Source organism: Octopus bimaculoides, chromosome 5, assembly GCF_046866305.1.
Source record: "Octopus bimaculoides isolate indiv1 chromosome 5, ASM4686630v1, whole genome shotgun sequence".
NCBI classification, from domain to species: domain Eukaryota; kingdom Metazoa; phylum Mollusca; class Cephalopoda; order Octopoda; family Octopodidae; genus Octopus; species Octopus bimaculoides.
Window position 1 is genome coordinate 16,260,351 of NC_142932.1, and position 27,224 is coordinate 16,287,574.

The following is a 27,224-nucleotide window of genomic DNA, read 5'->3' on the forward strand; positions in this document are numbered from 1 at the left end:
GTACTAGGCTTCCAAAGAATAAGTCTTGGGTCGATTTGCTCGACTAAAGGCGGTGCTCCAGCATGGCCACAGTCGAATGACAAACAAGTAAAAGAGTAGATGAGTATATATATATATATATATATATATATATACACACACACACATCTGTCTATAAATACCAATGAGTGTATGCTTATACGCGTGCATCTATAAGCACTTCTAAGACGCGAAAGGGCCTTTGAGACTAAGCCCTTGTGTATGTGTATGCGTGCGCATAAACACACACACGCACACACTAAGAAGAATGATTAAAGACGAGATGAAATTGTTAGACTGTAAAAATTACACATAGATGCAGGCAAGACTTCGAAGTTAAATCGCAGCTGTTGATGTTTCAGTTTGAACTCCTGTCAAATGATTTACCACTTGTAGAGAAAACGTATAATGGAACGATAGTCAAAGAGAGTTCTTGTTCTCTGAGAAAACACTGGAATGATTAATGTACTTCCTGTAAGTCTATGATGCGGGGATGATGGTGATAATAGTGATTGAAACATCATTAGCAAATCTAACTTCAGTGATGTTGATGAAGGATGTAATATTGCGTTGATCTGCTTGAAAAGTCTAACAATCTTGTCACAGTAGTCAATGGTGCCGACTGAATCGTTAGTACGCCGGACAAAATGCTTAGCTGTATTTCGTCCGTTTTACACTGTATATACAAAATCACATTGAATGCCGTGTTATTGTTATTAACTGTGCTTTTCGTATCTATCATTGAGCTAAAATCTGGCTGAGGTCGATTTTTACCTTTCGACATTTCGGGGTTGATAAAATATAGTACCAATCAAATACTAGGCTCAAGCTATCATTTAAGCCCCTCTGCTTGTGTATAAATCAGAAGACGACATGGCAGAATCGTTAGCGGCGAGCTGGCAGAGTCGTTAGCACGCTGGACGAAATGCTTAGCGGTATTTCGCCCGTCGCTACGTTCTGAGTTCAAATTCCGCCGGGGTCGACTTTGCCTTTCATCCTTTCGGGGTCGATAAATTAAATACCATTTACGCACTGGGGTCGATGCAATCGACTTAATCCCTTTGTCTGTCCTTGTTTGTCCCCTCTATGTTTGGCCCCTTGTGGGCAGTAAAGAAATAAGAATCGTTAGCTCGCCGGACAAAATGCTTAGCGACATTTCGTCCGTCTTTGCGTTCTGAGTACGAATTCCACCGAGGTCGACATTACCTTTGATCCTTCCGGTCTTGAAGAAATAAGGAAAAGTGGAGCGGTGGTGGTGGTGGTAGGGGAGGGGGCAATTTAATCAACTAGTTCTCTCTAAAAAAAAACATTTCAGCCCTTGTGCTTATCCGTAGAAAGGAAAGGATAATGTTAATCCAGAAATTCTACGATTACAGGCATTCAATTTGTGACCATCCCGCCGTTTTAAATCGTGTGTATCCAGCTCTGTGGAGGCGCAATGGCCCGGTGGTTAGGGCAGCGGACTCGCGGTCATAGGATCGCGGTTTTGATTCCCCAGACCGGGCGTTGTGAGTGTTTATTGAGCGAAAACACCTAATGCTCAACGAGGTTCCGGCAGGGTGTTGGGGTGGTGAACCCTGCTGTACTCTTTCACCACAACTTTTTCTCACTCTTTCTTCCTGTTTCTGTTGTGCCTGTAATTCAAAGGGTCAGCCTTGTCACACTGTGTCACGCTGAATATCCCTGAGAACTACGTTAAGGGTACACGTGTCTGTGGAGTGCTCAGCCAGTTGCACGTCAATTTCACGAGCAGGCTGTTCCGTTGATCGGATCAACTGGAACCCTCGACGTCGTAAGCGACGGAGTGCCAACAACAAATCAAGTTCTATATCATACGTTTGATTCGTGGTAATGATTTCGGAGGGAAATTTAGCTGCTTTGTCTTGCAGGTTGAGCGACCTCACAAAACTTGCTTCGTTATTTTACTCTATCAGTGAAGGTTATGTCGTCGGCAATGTGATATACAGTAATCCCTCGACTATCGCGGGTGTTACGTACCAAAACCTCCCATAGAAATAATTAAAATCTAAAAAAAATATAACTACCTATCGGCCGCAGAAACCCGCGATATACTGAGGAGTCCGCGATATAAATTTACATATATTAGCCAGAAAAATCCGCGATGTACTGAGTGCGTGATAGTGAACCGCGATGTACTGAATGCGCGTTAGGTTAACCGCGATATGGCGAGGAATAACTGTACATGATGCTATGGTGTTATGATTCTGGTGAAGGCTGCGTTATGATGATGGACTTTATAGTGAAGTGATGGGGAAGTTTGGTATTGTGGTGTTAGTATACTAGTGACAAGTATTGGCGGTGTGGTTAAAAAGCTCGCTTTGCAACCGTGTAGTTTCAGGTTCAGTCCGACATGACGGAACCTGAGGTTGACTAGTGCCTAGAAAGTGATGCTTGGCTCACATAAACTATGTGGCAACTCGTCGAGTGTGTGAGGGAATGTATGGCGATAGTGATTACAGAGATCGATAATGCTTGATTGACTTAAATGGATAATCTTATCAGATTTGCATAATAATTAATGGTTTCTAGTTTTGGGAGATTCTGGGGAATATATAGGTGTGTGGAGAAGAAATGCAAACACACACAAATACATACATACATATATGTGTGTGTGTGTGTGTGTGTGTGTGTGTGTGTGTGTGTAGTTTCATTTCTTCTCCCACCACCTAACCGGTGATGGTCTGTTTACGCCCCCGTGACTTACCAGTTCGGCAAAAAACAGACACATAAAATAAATACCATACTTTAAAATAAGTACCGGGAGCAATTTGCTTCCCTAAACCCTTCAAAGTAATGCCTCAGCATGGCCGCATACACAGTCACTACATCATAAACTACCTTACAGGTGGCTGTAAGGCTTTGTTGACCGCTAAATATATATAAATGTAGTGATGATCATCTTGGATCACTCTTTGATGTGAATGGAAGCATTGATGACGGTCAGACGGTGATGCCGATTTGTTCAGAACGGAATTACTTGTTTTTATTCTTAAAGTTGTCCGAGAGTATTGGGGGAGAGAAGTTGTTGTCATTAAGAGGAGAGCAAAGGCCAGAATCATCCTTGACAGCGACGGAGAGCCACGACGATGTTGTTAACTAACAGCAGACGTAATGACTGGAGAAGGGTGGGGTTTGATAGACATCCGTTCTCTGAGTAATTTATTATCGAAGATAATTGGACGGGAAAAGTATTAATGAGAATAGAAAAAAAGATAGACTGATATACTGAGATGAATTCAAAGACATACATAGGACGGCTAGAAATAAATAGACACAGTTAGACAAAACCGAGAGAGAGAGAGAGAGAGAGAGAGAGAGAGAGAGAGAGAGAGAGAGAGAGAGAGAGAGAGAGAGAGAGAGAGAGAGAGAGAGAGAGAGAGAGAGAGAGAGAGAGAGAGAGAGAAAGAGAGAAAGAGAGAGAAAGACCCGCACCCACACATATATGTGAGAGAAAGAGAAATTGTCATACAGATGACTTAGATAGGCAGACTGACAAATACCTAAATCGATAGGCAGACGATAGATAAATAGATAGATAGATATATAGATATAACGGCACACACACACACACATACACACGCGCCTGGACAGAAATATATATATATATATATTGAGAGAGAGAGAGAGAGAGAGAGAGAGAGAGAGAGAGAGAAAGAGAGAGAGAGAAAGAGAGAGAGAATGAGACAGACAGAAGACTTAGATAGGCAGACTGACAAATAGCTAGATCGATAGGCAGACGATAGATAGATAGATAGATAGATAGATAGATATAACGGCACACACACACACACATACACGCGCCTGGACAGAAATACAGAAACAAGTAGTTGCACAAGAGACAGATAGAGATAAATAGGCTCACAAACTGATAGCCACACAGATACATAGGCAAAAAGAGCTTCATAGCTAGACAAAAAAGTAGCTGGATAGAAATAGATAGATAGATAGACAGCTCGCTAGCTAGGTAATCAGACAGTCACTGACACACAAATATACATGCACGTGTTTGAGTATGACCGAATGCACATGTATGCGCGTGTGCGTACGTGTGTGTTTGTGTGTGCGTACGTGTGTGTATGTGTGTGTGTGTGTGTGTGTGTATGTAAGCGCGCCTGTGCGTATGCAGCTTAACCTCATCATTTCAGCTGTCAATAGGCTTAATTTGTTCTCGCCAGTAAACGACATTAATTCAAATTCATTTGACACACGTGACTGAACACGTGTCACAAAATGGCGTAATGAGGCATTTTCAAAAGTTAAGGACACCCCACACTATCTTCTGATTCATTTCTCTTCGTAGGGAACCTTCAGAAATCTGGAAAATCAATTCCAGTAGGAAGATGGAATTCAACCAATCACGGCATATTGATGGCCCCTTTGTTGGGGGTCAGAGAACTTACTAAAAGGAATCAATGTAGAGTATTATTACTTTTGCTTCATAATATAATGAAAGATTTGACTGATTGATAGAATATCGAAGAAAATGCCTTAAATTATTTCTTTTTCGCACCCTAACTTTCTGAGTTCAAATGCCGCTGGGTCTCAGTTTGTCTTTCGTTACATGGTTGTTTGAATTGATTATGACACATCTCACATCCTTAGAAAAAGTGTGTGTGTGTGTGTGTGTGTGTATGTGTGTGTTTGGTAGGCAGAGTTATGCATAGGTCTGTGTGTCTATGTGGTTGACAGAGTTATGCATAGGGTGTGCGTGTGTAACAGCTTAATGTTACTCACATAATTCGGTTAACGTGCAGTTTACGGTTGTAAAAAAAAACCCCGAAAGTAAATAGTCTAAAAATGTAGAAATTAAAATGAGATAGAAATTGGAAATAACGACAGAAACATCACAAAATGTGATGAAAAGAACATAAAGAACTCCCTCGTTATTCAACGTCCACAGGCACCAACGTGTATAGTATATATTTCAGAAGCAGCAGGTGACATACACGGTTCCAATGTACAAAACCCAACAACGAACACCTCTGAGAAATAAGTGTTTTCATCTAATATAAAAGATATGAATGGTTTTCGTGTTATATTAAATATATACTTCGTTTTTGTATCTGGTTTGCAAAATTCTTTATGTGAGAGTCAACATCCATTGACAAGGTTGTAAAAGCAACGAAAATTTTGGAAAGGAAAAATATAAGTAATAAATGAGTGAAAATTAAACCGGTGAGTGTTAGATATTAAGGCAGTATGATGGTCCCCAGACACAACATTACACACACACATACACACATATATATATATGCGTTCTATACATTGGTTATGTCGAATTGTTTACATAGGCGCAGGCGTGGTTGTGCTGTAAGAAGCTTGCTTCAGAAACACATGGTTCCGTGTTCAGTCCCATTACGTGGTACCTTTGGGGCAAGTGTCTTCTACTATAAGCTCGGGCCGACCAAAGCCTTGTGAGTGGATTTGGTAGACGGAAACTGAAAGAAGCCCATCGTGTGTGTCTATGTGTGGATATATATATGTGTGTGTGTGTGTATCCACCCCCACCAGCGCTTGACAACCAATGTTGGTATGTTTGCGTTCCCATAACTTAGCGGTTCGGTCAAAGTGTCCGATAAAATAAATACCAGGCTTAAAGAAAAATTAGCACTGGGGTTGATTCATTCGATTAAAATTTCTTGAAGGTGGTGCCCCAGCATGGTCGAAGTCTAACGACTGGAACAAGTAAAGAATAAAAGATGAAATTACGCAATATCACTGTCGTCAATTCCAGTTTCTACTGCAATACACTTCTGTTATTTATAGGATAATGTACTTTCACTTTTTTAATACAGCAAACTGCATGTTAACCAATAGTTTTATCTCCTATTTATAATATAGAATACTGTTTTCTATAATCCGGCGTTAATTTATGCATTTCGTAAAATTAATCCTATGGCTGACGCTCCATCCTATAGATTTCATTAGTGTTTTCATACTTAATAAGAGAGCAATTAAAAGCTAAATGGATATAATTTATGTGGTGAAGAGAAAAACAAAACAAAAATAATGTTAATTCGAATTGCTTTGCTAGAATTTCTGTTGGGACCATTTTTTTTTATACTTCGGAAGAGTGACAAATAAGCTAATGAACATGGAAGTTGTTTTTGTCTGCAGTTCTTTATTTTCTCTAAGCTGTTGTTATTCATCCAGAATTTATTTATTCTCAATTATCTTAACTGTTTTTCCATTTCTACGGTAATGTAACAGTAAAAATATTTAATATTTTACGCATTTGAAAATACATTTATGTACATGCTGCATAATTATCAGCGTCCATTTTGTTTTGGGGTTACACTCCCGAAAATGTTCATAAACCAGTGAACAGAACTCGGATTTAACCATCGGAAGAATTACAGTGAGATTGCTCACTCTAAACGATCTTGGTTACTACCTGATGCGGTTAGCCAGAGCCTGAATTATACCTGAGAGCTCTTATGGTACCTGCCTGGATAATTTATCTCTATATACTCATCGCATTTTATATGTATGTGTCTCCTTGTCTTGGCATCGCATGATTTTAAACATACATTCAATATATACGCATACAAACGCTCGTACATGTATTTATACATACATATATATATATATATATATATATATATATATATATATATATATACGTACACATATACGCATACATACATCCGCGCACATATATGCATACATATACTCGTACACATACACACATATACGTACACATATACATACATATACATACATTTATATATGTACATACATATAAACATACATGCACGTACACACACACATATATATATATACACATACATACGTAATATATACATATATAAACGTCCATACGTACACATACATAAATACAAACATACATACAATATATATATACACATATATATATACACACATATATATATATATATATATATATATATATATATATATAAGGGTAATGACCCCCTTTTATATATATATATATATATATATATATATATATATATAGATAGATATATATAAAAGGGTAATGACCCCCTTCGGTCACGAATGTCCACCGGATTGCACCTAGCGAGTAAGTTACCTTCCGAGGCACAACTCCAGGCAATTTTTATATGGAAGACCAGCAGTCGCCCATTCATAGCGGCCTGCCGTCTCCACGCCACTAATGTTATCCAGCGAAAAGACAAAGGTCGATACAGCTTAGCACCAGTGATGTCGCAGCTCATTTCTACAACTGAGCAAACTAGATAAACGTGAAATAAAGTGTCTTGCTCAAGAACACAACATACAGACCAGTCCACGAGTCAAACTCACTATCTCATGATTGTGAGCCCGACGCTCTGAATCTTTTCTTTTCTACTCTAGGTACAAGGCCCGAAATTTTGGGGGAAGGGGCCAGTGGATTAGATCGATCCAGTACGCAACTGGTACTTAACTTATCGACCTCGAAAGGATGAAAGGCACAACACACGATTGCGATCCATTGGCGTGGACATGCAGAGGCATGAGACTAAAGTCGTGAAATATACATTGCTTCGATAAATCATATACTCTCTCGCGGCACTTCGTCGGTTACGATGACAAGAGTTCCAGTTTATCCGATCAACGGAACAGCCTGCTCGTGAAATTAACGTGCAAGTGGCTGAGCACTCCACAGATATGTGTACCTTTAACGTAGTTCTCGGGGAGATTCAGCGTGACACAGTGTGACAAGGTTGGCCCTATGAAATACAGGTACAACAGAAACAGGAAGAAAGAGTGGTGAAAGAGTACAGCAGGGTTCGCCACCTTCCTCTGCCGGAGCCTCGTGGAACTTTAGGTGTTTTCGCTCAATAAACACTCACAACGACCGGTCTGGGAATCGAAACCGCGATCCTCCGACCGCGGGTCCGCTGTCCTAACCACTGGGCCATTGCGCCTCCACATATACTCTATAATACTTTACAATATACATTTTGAGCACAGATTTCTCATTCGCTCGACACAGTTAAACATTCATTCATATGTAAGAGCGATATCCGAGCCATTTTGATTAAATGCAAAAGACGTTATGGTCAAACTTCAAAACATCTTCGAGTGACCCATCTCAGCATCATGGGAACGCCTGTTCGTATCAAGAACGCCCATTTTCAATCTGCATATGTGGAGCGTGAGGGATGCAGTGCAAGTCATATTTTACAGACTACGCCTGGGTTGGGGGGGGGGGAGGGCGGGAGACATGCTGTAGATGAGTTGAGTTGTGAAGCGTCTGATGAACTGGGTAGGTGTGGTAGCACGTGGTGGGTATGGAGACCAGCTAGTCCAGAGGAGGAGGAAGAGGAAATATGTCCGAGTGTGTGTATGTGCGTACAGTCAGACTGACGCATGCAATCATGCACACACAAATATACAAATACACACACATATACGTATCTACAGACACAAGTATTCATATACAGATGTCTATATAAGTGTACACACACACACACACACACATATATACATATCTATAAGCATATGAATACAAATACATATCTGCGTACCAGTGTGTGTGTGTGTATAGTTGTGGATACATGTACACACACATTGCTCTCTGGATATATATATATATATATGCATGTGTGTGTGTATTAGGGTGCTTATGTCTGTGTACATGAGTACACACGCATACGTCAACATATTAGTTATGTGTGTGTGCAAACATATACATATATATATATATATATATACTAATAATTATGACAGAAAAATTAATCAGAGTCTATCATTATGCATATATTTCAATATACACTTCCAAGGATTCTTATTATATATATATATATATATATACATATACACACACACACACACACATACATACGTATTGTTATACACGCACACACACAATACATTCACACAACGAGAAAAAGAAAAAGAAAAATTAGCTCATGCTATCTCTTTAAAATTTGAAAGAAGACAATAGCGGCCTTGGTTTTCGGTCAGTTCTACAGACAAGCGATTGTGATTTCACTAATTGTAAGATTTAATTACACGTTAATTATTCTGGCATCAAATAGCGTTAGAATTATATTCAGTGCAACTTTAGAGGTAATTTAATTTATTACAAATTTTAGTATTTGTTGAAATATTATAATGAAATAATAATAATAATTTTGCCTGTTTTTTTTTTGGTTTCTTTTCTTGTTTTTCGTATTCGGCACACGCACTCAGAAATTATTCTCTAGTTGATTTGGATGAGTACTGGTCGTCTCAATTGACCACAAATATATTATTGGTATTTTTAAAATTTTTTCTTTATATCTTCTTATTAATTCCGGTAGGATATTATCTCAAAACTGAAAGACATAATTACTACAACAAGGAATTTGGATCGGTTCTCTCCCGAATCTTCCATTTCTACAGCAACAACTACATCAGGCACATCTTATTCTTCTTCCGTCACGTCTTCTTCCTTTCGTCTCTTTCCCTATTCTTCCTTTTATTCCTCTTCCTTTTCTTTCTATTCTTTTTATTTGTCTCCTTATTTGTCTTTCACTCTCTCGCCGCCTTCCTTATATATCTTCTGTTCCTTCTCCCCCCCCCTTTATTTCCCATGTTATTACGGCAGCGAGCTGGCAGAATCGTTAGCGCGCTGGACGAAATGCTTAGCGGTATTTTTCGCCTTATGCTACGTTCTGAGTTCAAATTCGGCCGAGGTCGACTTTGTCTTTCATTCAACCGGAGTTGATAATAAGTACCAATTGAGTACTGAGATCGATGTAATCGACTTAATCCCTTCCCCCAAATTTGAGGCCTTGTGCTTCCAGTAGAAATAATAATAATAATAATTTATTATTAAATGCGGCGGCGGCGAACTGGCAGAGTCGTTAGAACGCCGGGAGAAATGGTAAGTGGAATTTCCTCTGTCGCTACGTTGAGTTCAAATTCCGCCGAAGTCGACTTTGCCTTTCATCCTTTTGGGGTCGATAAATCAAGTACCAGCTGAGTACTGGGGGTCGATGTAATCGACTGTCCCCCTCCCCCAAATTTCAGGCCTATAGTACAAAGGATTATTATTATTATTATTAATAAAGAATTGGCATAGCTTCATGTTCTCGAAAAAAGGGTTAGGAGAATCCTAAGTCGATACTTTGGTGTTTCCTCAAACGAAGAATGGCATATAGAAGCGTATTTTCCTGATACTTCATAGTCGAGACAGTGACATATGCAGAGATGGTATGCTACATGTCTGTCAATAGGTTTATGTCACTGTATTTCTTTTTAGGAACCCTAAAATTATGGCCAAAGATATTCGGACGGACGTCGGCACTTGGCATGGCATCACATTTTCTAATCAATACAGAATTATGATGAATTTGGTGGTGAATGGCAAAAGCATGGTTGAGTTAGGTCTGTATGGACATCCAGATAGTAATGACAACCCGAAAAAAAATGTTTCTCGGAGCTTTGCTCCATCCCAAAGGCTGAAGTTCAGGCTCTTGGCACAGAGCAGAAGACATAGTTGCTCACACGTGTGGCAGTATAAATCACCTGAGGAAAAAGAAAACAAAAAAGAAAACAAAAAAGAAAAAGGGAATTCGATGAACAGTATCACGGACAATAATACCAACAACTGCAGCTGCCAGAACAGAAGCCTATAACAGCTTTTTAAAAAGCACTGTCACAAGAAAACAAAACCAGTAAGTCTGTAAATGCAAGTTTGCTGGCTTCGACCCTTTTACTGCTATTATCAAAGGCCAATGACGACTAAGAAGTCAAGAGGGGTCCTCCAGAGCAAGACAAGTCTGAGGGTATAAAGAACAATACTAACCCATCGTTATCATCAGTCCCTATCTTCCGCTGGACGATATGGTGGGAGACAGGGACTGGAGAAATGAGAACAAGGAAGTATAAAAGAGGGGCACAAAGCCAGTAAGCTTATAAGAAGGTGGCAATTCCTCATGAAGAAATAACCATCCTAAACTTTATGATGATCAGAAAGAAAATCTAGGAATTGTTAAGGAAGAAAACAAGTTGTAGACACTATGTTATTATATAAGAAGAAATAGAGAACGAATATCGATAATCCAAAAACGATAGACGTTCCCACAGTGATCCTGAAACGCTTTCTAGATCATGAGAGAGTGTCTAGGAACTTCGGAAAAAAGACGAGTAAGGCGATGGACTGCTAATCCATTGGGGTCTCCTCGCGGGAGTTCGAATCTCATCCTTGTCGATTACATTTGTCCCACTCATGCTAGCATAGAAGGCGGACGTTAAACGATGACGATGATGATGCCCACATCTAAAATCGAAAGACCTAAGTTATAGTTGGAGGAGAATGTTTCGGAGTTGTGATGGGCTGTGAGCTTAACTAGGTTGTGGTTTCTAATACTTTTGATAGATTGCTCATGTTTGTTTACTGTACTAAATATTTAACCAGTTACTTTACTGCCTCACGTTCTTGTCCCATCAGCTCTATAATACGTATGTTTATATTCCTAAGTGTTTTATATCCTTTCTGTATACGTTTTATGTTGTTTGGGTCCTTGTGGCATATGAAGAAGGATTATCATCAACATTATGATTAAGCATTTCGTCTGTCTTTATGTTCTGAATTCAAACTTCACATAGGTCGACTTTGCTTCTCATCTCTTTGGGGTCGGTAAATTAAGTACCAGTTGAGCGCTGGAGTCGGTGCAATCGACTTCCCCCTCCTGCAAGACCTTGTGCCTTTACTATTATTATTGATGTTGTTGTGGAGGACTTTTGGATTCGTACAAACGTCATACAAAAGTACCTTGCGATATTTTTTCGGAATCTTTACGCTTCGAGTTCAAATCCAGCCGAGGCCAAATTTGCTTTTCTGGGTCTATGAAATAAGATATCAATCAAGTTGTGAGGTTGAAGATATTGACTAACCCCTCCTCCAAATCTGTTGGTTTTGTGCCTAAGCCAGAAACCGTTACTATTGTCGTCTTCTTTTCTGGCCCCTTAACATCTGTCTATGCATCACTCCGTATTTGGGTCATATTTTTTTCTCAGAAAGTTAATAAAATCGCATGCATGTTTCTGTGTCATTTCGCATCAACCTTTTAGATTTTGCTTTCTTGTTTGCCACTAAATGTCGACGCGAGCTAGAGGCAACGCCACTTTCAAAGACAATTCCCTGAAAACTACACCAAGGCAAATATCAACAATAATATTTTGAACTAAGACATATGCACTTTAAATGAAGAACAAATTTTTTCCCGCTGATGATGATAGAATTTATAGCAACACTATATGTCGGCACTCCGTCGCTTACGACGTCGAGGGTTCCAGTTGATCCGATCAACGGAACAGCCTGCTCGTGAAGTTAACGTGCAAGTGGCTGAGCACTCCACAGACACGTGTACCCCTAACGTAGTTCTCGGGGATATTCAGCGTGACACTGTGACAAGGCTGACCCTTTGAATTACAGGCACAACAGAAACAGGAAGAAGAGTGAGAGAAAATTGTGGTGAAAAAGTATAGCAGGGTTCACCACCATCCCCTGCCGGAGCCTCGTGGAACTTTAGATGTTTTCGCTCAATAAACACTCACAACGCCCGGTCTGGGAATCGAAACCGCGATCCTATGACCGCGAGTCCGCTGCCTTAACCACTGGGCCATTGCGCCTCCACATAGTAACACTATATAGAATGGAACAGTAGCAACACCAAAAACGACATGCGCGTCACACATAGCTTTGTAGATATGACTTCCGATAAGGAAATCTGAGAAATGAATATTTTATGCATACAGAATGGTGCGTCAAATAAACGATTTTGAAATGTTCCTGCTGTGAAGAAGTTTATCACAAGGCACCTGACACTTAAAGGGCACCCGTGTCGGTGACACGTAAAAAACATCCGGTACACTGTTGTGTGGTTGGCGCCAGGAAGAGCATCAAGTCGTAGAAACCAAGTCAAAACAGGCGATGGAACCCGGTGTGGCTTTCCGACTTACCAGCTCCGGTTAAACCGTCTAGTTCATGCCAGCGTGGAAAACAGATGTTAAATGATGACGATGATGATGATGATGAATACATTGTGGGTAGGTAAAGCTGAAGAGTGACTCCAAAATATTCGAAGGAATCATGGAAACAAGAATATAGGGATCTTTTTTAAAACGGGGGCCACATTTTTCATTAACGAAACACTTTGAAACTTGGAACACTGGTAGAATGTGTCATATAAAACATCTTTTTCTCTTAGTCTTCTTTAAAAAAAAGAAATCCCTAAGTTATTTCATGTTAAAGTTGTCGTATTTCTGTAATTTCAACCAATCACTGACGTCCATTCAGCCGATATACATTAAGTGCCGACTACATAAACAAACGATTCTGAAACAATTCTATCGGTGATACGGTTAGGGTTAGGGTAAAACAGCAAATTTAAAAAGAAAAAAGCAAATAAAACGAAGAAAAAAAAAGAAAATGAAAAAAGCAAATTTAAAATGAAAAAAGCAAATAAAACGAAGCTATGGCTTAATCAGCCAAAGGAGTAAATGTAAACAACTGAATACTTGTCAGTGATTGGTTGAAATTATCGAAATAAGAAAATTTTTTACATGAAATAAATTCGAATACAAAAATATTTTTCTGTTCTATAACACAAAATAGATAAGTATACGAAGTTTGAAAGTCTTTCGGTACCAAAAACACTACGTAAAACATTAATGAAAAATGTGGCCCCCGTTTTAAAAAAGATCCGAATATAGTATTTATTACCAAGGCTCAATTAACTAGGCGTGCGTACACACCAAATGGCCTTATTGGCACACATGTTGTGCTTTTAACTTCCTGCATTGCGGATTGTAGGTTCTGCAAAATATTTTTTCAGGACTTGATGACAATCGTTCATCGTTTTGGGAAACCAAATGTATTCTTTATATTGACATGTAATCGAAATTGGTCTGATACTCTTGCAGAGCTTGGGGTGCTTCGAAAGTTAAAGGACAAGACATATCGATTTCCAGAGTGCTCTCTTTCAAGCTGACAGAAGGTAAATATACAGAGAAAGGCTTAGTTCATTCAAGTGAATTTCAGTAAATAATTCTTCTACAAGTTCATAGACTGATGATACTAAAACAAGGTTGATGACGTCACTATTTTTGTTTCAGCAGAGTTCAGACGATCGATAAATCAAATTTTAATGATAACTATTGAATTAATAAAAGAAATTTATTTAGTTCAGTGTCGCTTATTTGTTATTCTTTCAACTACATAGAATGCTGCAGATACCGCGAGTGTCGAGAAGAGACAAACAGACATAAATCAAGATTTTGTATAAAAACGAAAGAATGTGAGGTGTTTGAAAAGTTTGTACGCAAAGACGTATGGAAAAAAAAATTATCTCCTCACCCCCATATTTATACATAGTCTTATCAAGTAAGAGTCCTTAGAGTGAAAACAGAGTTTGGAATTGTGCTGTGCAAATGAATGCATGCAGGGGTTTTTTTTGGCCGGGGGGGGGGGGGGGTAGTGGAAAAGTAATGCTTAGCTCACACCTTTCATTTGGAAAACCTTTCAATGTCATTTATACCACTAGAATCTATTCAGATGAACACGAGCATAAATATTAAAAAGAAAAAAATTAATGAAAAAGAAATAAAAGAAAAAAAATTCTCTGTAAAGACAAAGTGAAGGAGAAATAGGTCACATCATTCAAGCAAATGAGTCCTTAATGTGCATTGATTTTTTAAAAATCAGTCACGCTCCAACTCTGATTTCATGACAGCAATATGTATTATATTACAGAATATTTTAGAATTGAAAAATAATTATTATTTTTCATTTATAAAACTCAGCTGGAGGATAGACGACGTATGGCCGCGAGCAGTATGTTTGACATTCAAGGCTAAGAGTGTTCGTGATGGGTGTGCATGTTAGTTATATCTTATGCGTGTGAATATAAATATTAGTATGTCTCTCTGATAGAGTTGATGTGTGTGCTTGCGTAACGTGTATGTGGCGGGCTTTGTATGTGTGATTCGTGCAAAGCAGCAAGATGATCGATTCTTTACAGAGTTAGATTGAAGTATTTTTGGTAATTTGTTCCGACTCTGTGTTGTGAGCACAAAATATGCCGGAATAAATATTGCCGGAGATAGATAAAGTGCCAGTCAAGTACTAGTGTCTAATCTGTCTGACTGACTCGGCTATGTTGCGCTTTAGAAAAGTCTATAGTACCTTATACAATACACCCTTCTCTGTAAATGTAAGAAGGGTATATAGTGAGGCACAAATAACATCATCGCATGGAAACGTTTATAAGCGTCCGAGTGCGGGTCAATAATGCACATGCGCAACACAACATAGATCAGAAATATAGATTAAATATTAATTTACTTGATGAGTTTGGAAGAAGGCGTAGAGCCGATAGTTCTTGCAGGCCTTCCGAGTCTACTAAGATTGATAATTTCATACTGTGTTTAAATTGTTCGAAAAACGAGAGGAATTTGATTCGTTGCATTGAATTGCTTTTAGTCTGAAGCGTAGAATGTAGAGTCTTCAACTAACTGTATTAAAGATTATATCTTTTATTTGTTTCAGTCATTGGACTACGGCCATGCTGGGGCACCACCTTGAGGAATTTTTAGTAGAACAAATCGACCCTAAGACTTAATTTTTTTTTTTTAAACCTGATACTTATTTTATTGGGTTCCTTTTGCTGAACCGCTAAGTTACAGGGGCGTAAACACACGAACACTGGTTGTCGAGCGGTGGTGTATGACAAAGACAAAGACACACACACACACACACACACACAGGACGAGCTTCTTTCATTTTCCATCTACCAAATTCAATTTTATTAACAATCGCAGAGTGTAAGTTTTTCTTTTTATTATTTGCATTATCTATGTATCATATATTACATATATACGTCTTATATACGTAATAAACTATATATTATGTCACTTTATCATTTTTTTTTTGTTAAGTACGTGATCCCCCGGTCCGTGTTGCTAAAAAGGTTGGGGACAGCTGGTCTAATGGATATTGCAAACATTGAATCTACCTAGGGGGTAAAGTGTTACAGTTCAGTCTAAATGGGTGTATGACATAAATTCAGCTACGAAACAGTGAGTGAATGTGTGAAGATAGAAAATGTTTTAGGAAGTGATAGAAGAAGTCTCTGTCATGGCTAAATTTATTGGCATTGATAATAATTCAAACAGATGATGTTGATCTGTTGTTGGATAGCCAAGGTGAGCAACTTTTAAGCGACAAATTTCAGGAATTAGTTTTCCAACTTGAACAACACGAGGTTGACACACTAGAGGAAATGAAAGAAATGGAGGTAATCAGGAAATAAGAAGCAAAATACCAAGAATTCTTTTGTTAAAATTTATATTTCATTTGTTGAACACGGTGATAATGATCATGATTGGGGAAACTAACCATGGCATTCAAACAAGAGTCAACTTAATGTTAAAGTTTTACGATGACATTTTGGAAGAAAGAGTTAGGAAGTCACGCCAGATGTCACTACTGCAGTGTTTAATAAAGAAGGTTAAAGGAGCCCTCGGAACCCGTCGACCTTCATCAATTTAGGAACCTCCCATTAAGGTCGCCACATTATGTCATTGTCACTTAAAATATCAATGAAAGGACAGACTCATCATCATCATCGTAGTCCTTTTAATGTCCACTTAAAAAAAAAAAACCTGCATGGGGGCATACAGAATTTGTTGAGGTAGAATTTCTACGACAGCATCCCTTTCCTGTCGGCCACCGTCACTAGTTTCCATCCAAGGTTATATTTCCCCATGGCTAGGCGGGGAATGAGCAACACCGCTCACATGACGGTGCTGACTGTTTACAAGCATCACGTCATAACAAGACTAACACACACACACACACAGAGCAGTTATTTTACCGTTTAGTCAGGATGAGAAGGCTAGTACTCATAATCCCTTTATATTTTCAGGGCCTCCAAGACTGGGGGACGGAAGGGGGGGAGTTATCCTCAAACCGGATTCTTGGCTCGAATTCTTTCTTGAAGGCGCTTGAAGACCGAATGTTGGAGTCAGACAAGACGATAGATGAAATCTACCACCAAAATTGGAACACATACCCATAAGGGGATCCTGTCTGACTTTCAGCCAATCCACAGCATTGACGCAGTATTAAAAAGCAAGGATAATCATGGAAAAATTTCAACTTAAAAGCCTAGTGATCCGATATAAATATTGCAAAACATTTTGCCTGGAGCTCTTACAATTACACTAAGTCACAAAAATTAACTCTAATCTGCTCAAGATAGGAAATTGGATAGAGAACAACACAATTTTCTAATCTTGCGAGTTATGAATGTATTTAGATTAATACTGGAAAGAATATTACACGTTACTGCTAGGAATTTGGAACAGATTAATCCAAAAACCTAGACTCGACCAATAATGCGGCATACCTACACAAGTGTACTCCACCCCTATCAAATTTGTTTCCTAATACGTTTTGGAAAAGTGGATATTTTTAATGTTTTCTACGAATACTTTTTAGGTGATTTCGATTCCGATTTAATCGGAGTTTATTGTGAATAAATTTTCCGAGCGTGGGGAGAGGAGTTTCGGAAAATTCACACGAGTCGGCTTTGTTTCCTCATAACTTTCAGAAAAATACCTTTCAAATGCTGCAGATTAGGATAACATTGGATACTAATGTGCGCTGGGGGAGCACACATTATATACTGACACACATTACAATTTACGACCTCAGCATGATTTGAACTCAGTTTGTAAGAAGCCGGAAAAAATTACAGCAAAGCAAATGTGCCTGACTCTTTAACGATTCTGCCAATCCAACTCTTCTGATGATGATAATAATAATAATAATAATAATAATAATAATAATAATAATAATAATCCTTTCTACTAAAGGCACAAGGTCTGAAATTGTGGGGGAAGGGGGCCAGTTGATTAGATCGATCCCAGTACGCAACTGGTACTAAATTTATCGACCCCCAACAGGATGAACGGCAAAGTCGACCTCAGCGGAATTTGAACTCAGAACGTAGCGACTGGCGAAATATCGCTAAGCATTTCGCCCAGTGCGCTAACGATTCTGTCATAATAATAATAATAATAATAATCATAATAATAATAATAGTAGTAGTAGTAATAATAATAATAATAATAATAATAATAATAATAATGATAATAATAATGATAATAATAATAATCCTTTCTACTACAGGAACATGGCCTGACATTTTGGCGGGAAAAGCAAGCTGATTATATCGACCCCAGTGCTCAACAGGTACTTTTTCATCGATCTAGGAAGAATGAAAGGCAAAGTTCACCTCGGCGAAATTTGAACTCAGAATGTACAGTCTGACGAAACGCTGCTAAGCATATTGTCCGGCGTACTTACGATTTTCCCAATCCGCCTTCTGATTTCTGCACAAATCAAAGAATTTAAGGGGAGGGGGTTAGACGATACCTCGACCTTAGTATTTGACTGGTAATGTATTTTAATAACACCGAAGTGATGATAAGCAAAGACTGTCCTCACCGGGATTGGAAATTCACGATAAATAAGGTACAGTTAATAACGACAGAACGGCATTGAATGTGAATAGTAGGCACACGCAAACACACGCACACGGGGGATAAAGGCTGGCGCGAACACACGCACATAGAGATACAGCTTACCAGAATATCCTTTGCTTGTCGATGTTTTCATACATGCAATAGCATAACAAAGAATTAATTACGCAAACAAACAAACACACACACACACACACACACACACATCACGAAGGAAAAAACCTACACACATACATAGAATAAAGATAACGAAGCAACAATTATACGCGCGCGCGGAGCAAACACACACACACACGAAAACATATCTAAACAATTACAGACTCACTTGGAGAAATCACATACATACAGACACAGACACACTCTCGTGTAAATACATAACAGAATCATGATTACTCATAGTGTATTATAATACACAAAAGGCTCGGGGTTTAGTTGTGTGGTTAAGAAACTTGTTACCTAAAGATATGCATATGTGGTCTTGGGTTCAGATCAATGTACAGCACCTTAGACAAGCTTCTCCTTTTATAATCTCGGGCCGACCAAAGCCTTCTGAGTGGATTTGGTATACGGAAACTAAAAAAAAAGTTCGTCCTTTGGTGTGTGTTGTGATATATATATATATATATATATATATATATATATATATATATACATTTTTTTTTTCTATAATATAATTTCTGTACATCACCTCCAAACCTTCCAATATATATATATATATATATATATATATATATATATATATATATATGTATATGAGTGTGTGTGTATGTGTGTGTGCATGTATATATATATATATATACATATGCATGTATATATATATATATATATATATGGATATATATATGTGTATAATAACGTATATATGTATATATATATATATATATGTATATATATATGCATATGCACATATATATGCAGATATATGTATGTGTGTATGTATATATATATATATATATATATATATATGTATATATATATGTATATATATATGTATATATATATATATGTGTATATATATAAAGATGTATATATATGTGTATATATATAAAGATGTATATATATATATATGTGTATATATATAAAGATGTATATATATATATATGTGTATATATATGAAGATGTATATATATATATATATATATGTGTATATATATAAAGATGTATATATATATGTATACATATGAATATATACATGTATGTATATATATATATATATATGTATATGGATATATACATGTATGTATATATATATATATATGTATATGGATATATATGTATGTATGTATATATATATATATGGATATATATGTATGTATATATATATATATATATATATATATGTGTGTGTGTATATATATAAATACGTAGACATATATATATGTATGTATATATGTGTATATATATATATATATATATATATATATATATATTTATATATATTTATATATGTATATATATGTAACTTAGCGGTTCGGTAAAGAAACCGGTGAAATATGTACCATACTTTTAAAAAAAGTACTGGAATCGATTCATTCGATTAAAAAATCCTTAATGGCGGTGCCCCAGAATGGCCGTTGCCTAATGACCGAAACAAGTAAAAGACTGAAGTCAAAGAATTTTGTTAAGTGACCTTGTGAGAGCTATTTGACCTCTGGAATGTCAAAGCTCATCACCAGTATTAGCGTCTGCCATATCCCAATATTTGCTTTTATCGTAATCCATACGATTGCAGAAGATACAATGTACGTGTGTGCGCGTTGCGAGTATGTGTGTGTGTGTCCTCAGTGGAATGATTTAGGTGCAATTCAGTAAGAAGTTCCAACGGTGCATTTCTTTATTTTCTTTGTTCTTTTCCCTCCCGAAACTCTGTACTATTTTGGAAAGTATATCTGTGTCACTCGACCATTTCGTCTCTGCACCCTGCTTCGATTTAAGCCCCCAACACGTGCTTCCCGCCATGAGCAGACAAAGTATATATACACACACACGCACACACGAACACACACAACTTTCGACCTCTGAGGCACCCTCTTACTTCTGCTAAATATTGGCTTCAAATTTTGGCAGAAAGCCAGCAATTTCGTGGGAGGAGTTGAATTCGATTAAATCGACCCCAGTACTCAACTGGTACTTATTCTATTGACCCCGAAAGAACGAAAGAGAGAGTCAATCACGTAAATATTAATAAAAGGATACATATATATTTAAATGTGCGTGCGTGCGTGCGTGCGTGTGTAAAAATGCGCCCTTTTAAAGCCTACCAGTTATTCTGTCGGCTATTTTTGCGGAACCGCTAGGTTACATGAACACCAGTTGTCAATCGGTGATGGGGGAGGGGACAAACACAGACACGACATCACTCCTGAACTGGAACAACGCCAAGTGGAGTGTTTCCGTCAGTCCGGGAATCGAAACCACAATGCTGCAATTATAAGTGCAACGCACTAACCACTGGGCCATACGCCTTAACCACACACACTACACACAAAATTAAGGCCTCGTTTCCTGAGGCTCATTGGGTGGATTACCTTGTTTGGTGTCAACGTGACTAAGCTCACAACAGTATCTCTGAACGGGACGCCAGTCCGTTGCAGGGTTACTGATACTACTAAGTGCATTGGAACGATGTGAAACGAAGCGTTTTGCTGAAGAACACAACGTCCCGCCAGTCTGGGAATCGAAACCACGATTTTGCGATCAAGGCAACACCATAACCACTAGGCCACGTGTCTTTACATTTGTATTCTACAAAACTAAACTGGCATTCCGTCGGTCACGATGACGCGAGTTCCAGTTGATCCAATCAACGGAACAGCCTGCTCGTGAAATTAATGTGAGAGCGGTAGAGCACTCCACAGACACGCGTGTCCTTAAAGCAGTTCTCAAGGAGATCCAGCGTGACACAGAATGTGACAAGGCTGGCCCTTTGAAATACAGATACAACTCAGATTTGCCAGCTGGAGCAACGTGAAATAAAGTTTAAAACTCAAGGGCATAACGCGCCGCCAGGAATCGAACTTGCGACCTTAAGATCGAGAGCCATGTACCCTAACCACTAAGCCACGAAGGTAAAAATAAAATCATTAAACAGCTTCAAACAGAACATTGTCCCTTCACAATTTTTAAAGTGCCTATTATGCATACATCATTTCACTAAATACCCCTGAAGTAAGAGAACCACTATGTGGTCAGTCACAGAGCCTGCAAGAAATAGCAGACACATTTCAAAACTACATACTATTTAAAGTATATATAAAAGATAACGTTGTTCTAAATACATTATGGCTGATTAAAAGATGATGCTAGCAACAGGATGATGCTAACAGATGGAAAATCGATGAGGTGTCTATATGATCTATAATCAAGACTGATAAATATTTTATATCTATTACTAGCTCCAGTCACTGGACTGCAGCCAGGGCGGGACACAGCTTTGAACTTTAGTTACCACTTTTGTCGACCTTCAATGCCGCAGGGATGTGAACAAACCATCACTGGTTTTAAAGCGGTAAAGCAACACAAACTCAAGCACACACACACTGGACGGGCTTCCATACAGTTTATGACTACCAAATTCACACACAAAGCATTAGTCTACTTTAGTCCCGGGTTATGGTAGAAGACACTTGTCCACGGTGCCACACAGTAGGACTGAACCTGAGAACACGTAGTTGCAAAGCGAGCTTCTTCGAAAACCCTTGAAATCTCGTGTAATGTTGTAATATCGATATTACTGCTGTATTAGGCGGCGAGCTGGCAGAATCGGTAAGCGCGTCGGACAAAATGCTTCGCGGAATTTCGTCCGTTTTTATGGTCTGAGTTCAAATTTCGTCACGGACGATTCTTGCCTTTCATCGTTCTGGAGTTGAAGAAATAAGAACCAATTGAACACTGGAGTGCCAAAGTTTAAAACCGGTAATACCATTCTATAAGGTGGCGAGCTGGCAGAATCGTTAGCACGCCCGACAAAATGTTTAGCGGCATTTCGTTTGTCTTTATGGTATGAGTTCAAATTCCGCCGAGGTGATCAATGCCTTTCATCCCTTCAGGGTCAATAAAATATGTGCTAGTAGAGCATTGGGTTCGACGTAATCAATTTGCGCCCCTCCCATAAAGTTTCAGGCCTTGTGCTCATGCTAGAAAGGATAATACCATTCTATTACAAAAGCGCAAAATCACAACTACTCCATAGCTTCGATACCAATTCCATAACACTGTCCGGCGTATGGGAATTAGTACACAGCTAAAACCATTATACTTTTAAAATTACTCACACACAGAGGCTGATGTTTCTATATCGGAGTGAGCAAGTGCTTTGGCTTTCAGTGATAACGTTCTATTTAGAAGCAAATAATCACAGCTCATAGTAACATTTTCATGGCGCTGATCAGTTTGTAACAAACAGTACACAGCGTTCTAACGTTTCTGCAACCTCGCCGCCTTAATAATGCTAATAATAATAATAATAATAATAATAATGATAATCCTTTCTACTATAGGCACAAGGGCGGAAATTTGTGGGAGGGGTAAGTCGATTATATCGACCCCAGTGTGTAACTGGTACTTAATTTAACGACCCCCGCGAGAATGAAAGGCAAAGTCGACCTCGGCGGAATTTGAACTCAGAATGTAGCGGCAGACGAAATACCGCTAAGCATTTCGCCCGGCGTGCTATCGATTCTGCCAGCCGGCCACCTTAACAACCATAATACTGACAACAGCAACAAAGCGATGCAGCAGGAACGACTCCAACACAGAGCTCCTGATAAAACCGCCTGGTAAATCACGAATATACAGAAAACGAACATAAAGACACAATACAGACTTAAACGCGCAAGCAATAACAAAGGCACATGGACATAGCTACACACACACATGCAATATGTATCCATGTTGGCACTCCGTCGCTTACGACGTCGAGGGTTCCAGTTGATCCGATCAACGGAACAGCCTGTTCGTGAAATTAACGTGCAAGTGGCTGAGCTCTCCACAGACAACGTGTACCCTTAACGTAGTTCTCTGGGGATATTCAGCGTGACACAGAAGTGTGACAAGGCTGGCCCTTTGAATTACAGGCACAACAAAAACAGGAAGTAAGAGTGAGAGAAAGTTGTGGTGGAAGAGTACCACAGGGTTCGCTACCACCCCCTGTCGGAGCCTCGTGGAGCTTTAGGTGCTTTCGTTCAATAAACATTCACAACGCCCGGTCTGGGAATCGAAACCGCAATCCTATGACCACGAGTCCGCTGCCCTAACCGCTGGGCCATTGCGCCTCCACATGTATCAATACACAAACATTGGGATTTGAACACAAGATCTAGAAGTTTACTATCCACTATCATTTCGATCTCCACACGATGCTTGGACAGGGAATTAATCGAAATCAAATAGACATATTTACTGTTTCTTTTGCTTTTATTTTTAGTTTGTTACCATTCTCATAGCAACTCATAGCAGTTGTCAACATTTTATAGGCGCAGGAGTGGATGTGTGGTAAGTAGTTTGCATTACCAACCACATGATTCCGGGTTCAGTCCCACTGCGTGGCACCTTGGGCAAGAGTCTTCTACTATAGCATCGGGCTGACCAAAGCCTTGTGAGTGGATTTGGTAGACGGAAACTGAAAGAAGCGCCGAAACGCCGGAGTCTTAATGGTGGCAGCTAATGAAGGGGATGTTTCTATGTGGCCTGCTTGTTTGTTGCACCTTGTTTACCATTTTGTCCTTGTTCTTTTGCCACGTCATGTACCCAGTTATGTATCTATATGTACATGTAGATGAACGTATATACATACATGTACATATATATGCATATACTCATATATTGTTTATATATATATATATATACATATATATGTGTGTGTGTGTGTGTGTGTGTGTGTGTGTGTGTGTGTGTGTGTGTGTGTGTTTGTGAGTGTTTGTCCCCCCAGCATCGCTTGACAACCGATGCTGGTGTGTTTACTTCCTCGTAATTTTCTAAAAAACAAAAAAATGTCTATTTTTCAAGGAAATTTCACAGAAGCCGTAGATTATGATAGTGTTAATGAAATTTGGAGGAAAAATATTTTGGAACAATTTCGGATCGTTCTTCGTTTCATCGCCCCGACTTTGTTATGGCTAATTTCTCTAGCTCAAGCATCCCCACTTCTTTTTGCTTTGTTTTGTTGTTTTTTTTTGCTCCAGAAACCTCAACATTACGTAATCAACATTCCTGAAATCCTATCTCTCTACAAAATATCATTTAAGAATATGCATATGTGCTGGTGCGGCTGTGTGGTAAGCAGTTTGCTTTCCAATTACATGGTTCCAGGTTCAGTTCCTCGGCGTAGAACTTCGGGCGGGTATCTTCTACTATAGATCGCACGACCGATCTCACAGAAATAGCAATCAAATGTCCCTCAAACGACACTATTTTTTTTTAAATAAGAGATAACCTGAAGGGGAAACGTCGGATAATGTTCTAAATACATTATGAAGAAGACAAAACAGGACAGTCACGGTTGGATCATAGATCTATCTGCTTGATCAGGATTGATCTGGAGGGCCACAACAACAAAAACAAAGAAATGGAAACAAAAATTTAGTTGCGTTTGATTTAGTATAAACGCAGAACTTTTATCTTAATTGGAGAGAAGAGAAAAGCTTGTTGAGAATTTCAAAGCTTTTTCTATGGTTTTAACATTAGGAGTTTAGATAAAATGAGATAGAAAAAACATAATACTACAGTGAACGGAAATGGGACCTGTATCGCACACACAGACACAACGCATCAGAATGCTTGGCGATTGAGCCTGGATGCGGTCGTTGAACCTGTTTCGCTAAATCCTAGCAGATCTATCGTCTTAAAAGAAAAGGAGAAAAGGACGCATTGTTCAATGTAGTAGTCACACACACACACACACACACATCTATATCTGTGTATGTATATGTGTGTATGTAGTATGTGTGTGTATGTGTGACTGTGTGTCTATGTGTGTATGTATGTGTATGTCTATGTGTGTATGTATGTGTGTGTCTATGTGTGTATGTATGTGTGTGTCTATGTGTGTATGTATGTGTGTATGTATGTGTGTATGTATGTGTGTATGTATGTGTGTATGTATGTGTGTATGTATGTGTGTATGTATGTGTGTATGTATGTGTGTCTGTGTGTGTCTGTGTGTATGTATGTGTGTCTGTGTGTGTATGTATGTGTGTCTATGTGTGTATGTATGTGTGTATGTATGTGTGTGTCTATGTGTGTATGTATGTGTGTCTATGTGTGTATGTATGTGTGTCTATGTGTGTATGTATGTGTGTCTATGTGTGTATGTGTGTCTATGTGTGTATGTGTGTCTATGTGTGTATGTATGTGTGTCTATGTGTGTGTCTATGTGTGTATGTATGTGTGTCTATGTGTGTATGTATGTGTGTCTATGTGTGTATGTATGTGTGTCTATGTGTGTGTCTATGTGTGTCTGTGTGTGTCTATGTGTGTATGTATGTGTCTATGTGTGTATGTATGTGTGTCTATGTGTGTATGTATGTGTGTCTATGTGTGTATGTATGTGTGACTATATATGTATGTATGTATGTCTATGTGTGTATGTATGTGTGTCTATGTGTGTATGTATGTGTCTATGTGCGTATGTCTGTGTGTGTTTCCCAACACCAATTGATAACCGGTGCTGGTATGTTTACTTTCCTGTAAGTTAGCGGTTCGGATAAACAACGACAAAATAAGTACCAAAGTTTAAAAAAATTACAGGGATCGATTCGTCCGACTAGAATTCTTCAAGGCTGTGCCCCAGTATGGCCGTAGTCTAATGACAGCAACAAACAAAAGATTTTATATATATGTTTATGGTTCCCTGATATGCAGAATTACCATTTTTGCCTCATGAACAACCCCCACCATATCTTGACGCATGTTTCATATACTTCATCGACACGGCTGCGATTTGAACTCAGAACGTAAGAGAAAGAAAACCAATCATAACGTGGAACTGTGCTAACCGTTTTTTCACGAGTAATATTAACCAATCAGAGAATCGAAGATGTATTGTAGCAAAGAGGAACAAAGCTACTTTTGGGTGTGAATATTAAAGTTTTACAAGGAAAATAAAACGCTTGGAGGCATTTCGTCCGTCTTTACGTTCTGAGTTCAAATTCAGTCCCGGCCCGCTTTAGCATTTATCCTTTCAGGGTCAATAATATAAGAATCATTTGAGTACTTAGGTCGATGTAATCAACTAGCAAAGAGGTCCCAACACATCGACGTGACGATGTTTTTACAGTGCGCACTCGTTCGGGTTTAGGGTTAGTGTTAGGGTCTGGGGTTAGTTTTAGGGTTAGAATTACGTAGATGCGTCGGGACCTCTGTGTTTAAGTAGTACCGATAAACTTACGTACCACCCTCCCCAAATTGTTGGGCTTGTACCTTAATTTGAAGCAAATATAACTCTTTTACATAAGAAAAATATATACTTTAAGGGCCTACGAAATTGTCACTCCGTCGGTTACGACGACGAGAATTCCAGTTAATCCGATCAACGAAACAGCCTGCTCGTAAAATTCATGTGCAAGTGGCTGAGTACTCCACAGACACGTGTACCTTTAACGTAGTTCTCAGGGAGATTCAGCATGACACGGAATGTAACAAGGCTGGCCCTTTGAATTACAATTACTACTCATTTTTGT

The 27,224-nt window shown here is 38.7% G+C and overlaps 1 protein-coding gene across 3 annotated transcripts in view; it reads right to left on the minus strand.

The window, feature by feature from the left end:
- The window catches only part of LOC106876744 (uncharacterized), a 99,873-nt gene that overhangs the window by 60,606 nt on the left and 12,043 nt on the right, over positions 1 to 27,224 (minus strand). The window contains exon 3 of one of the 3 annotated variants that reach the window (XM_089351998.1): positions 9,586 to 10,521. The exons of the other annotated variants lie outside the window; for them this stretch is intronic. Coding sequence (XP_089208124.1) covers positions 10,325 to 10,521 — 197 coding nt within the window. The 3' untranslated portion in view covers positions 9,586 to 10,324. Of the gene's footprint in view, positions 1 to 9,585; positions 10,522 to 27,224 lie in introns of those variants that run through there. 3 annotated transcript variants of the gene reach the window in all.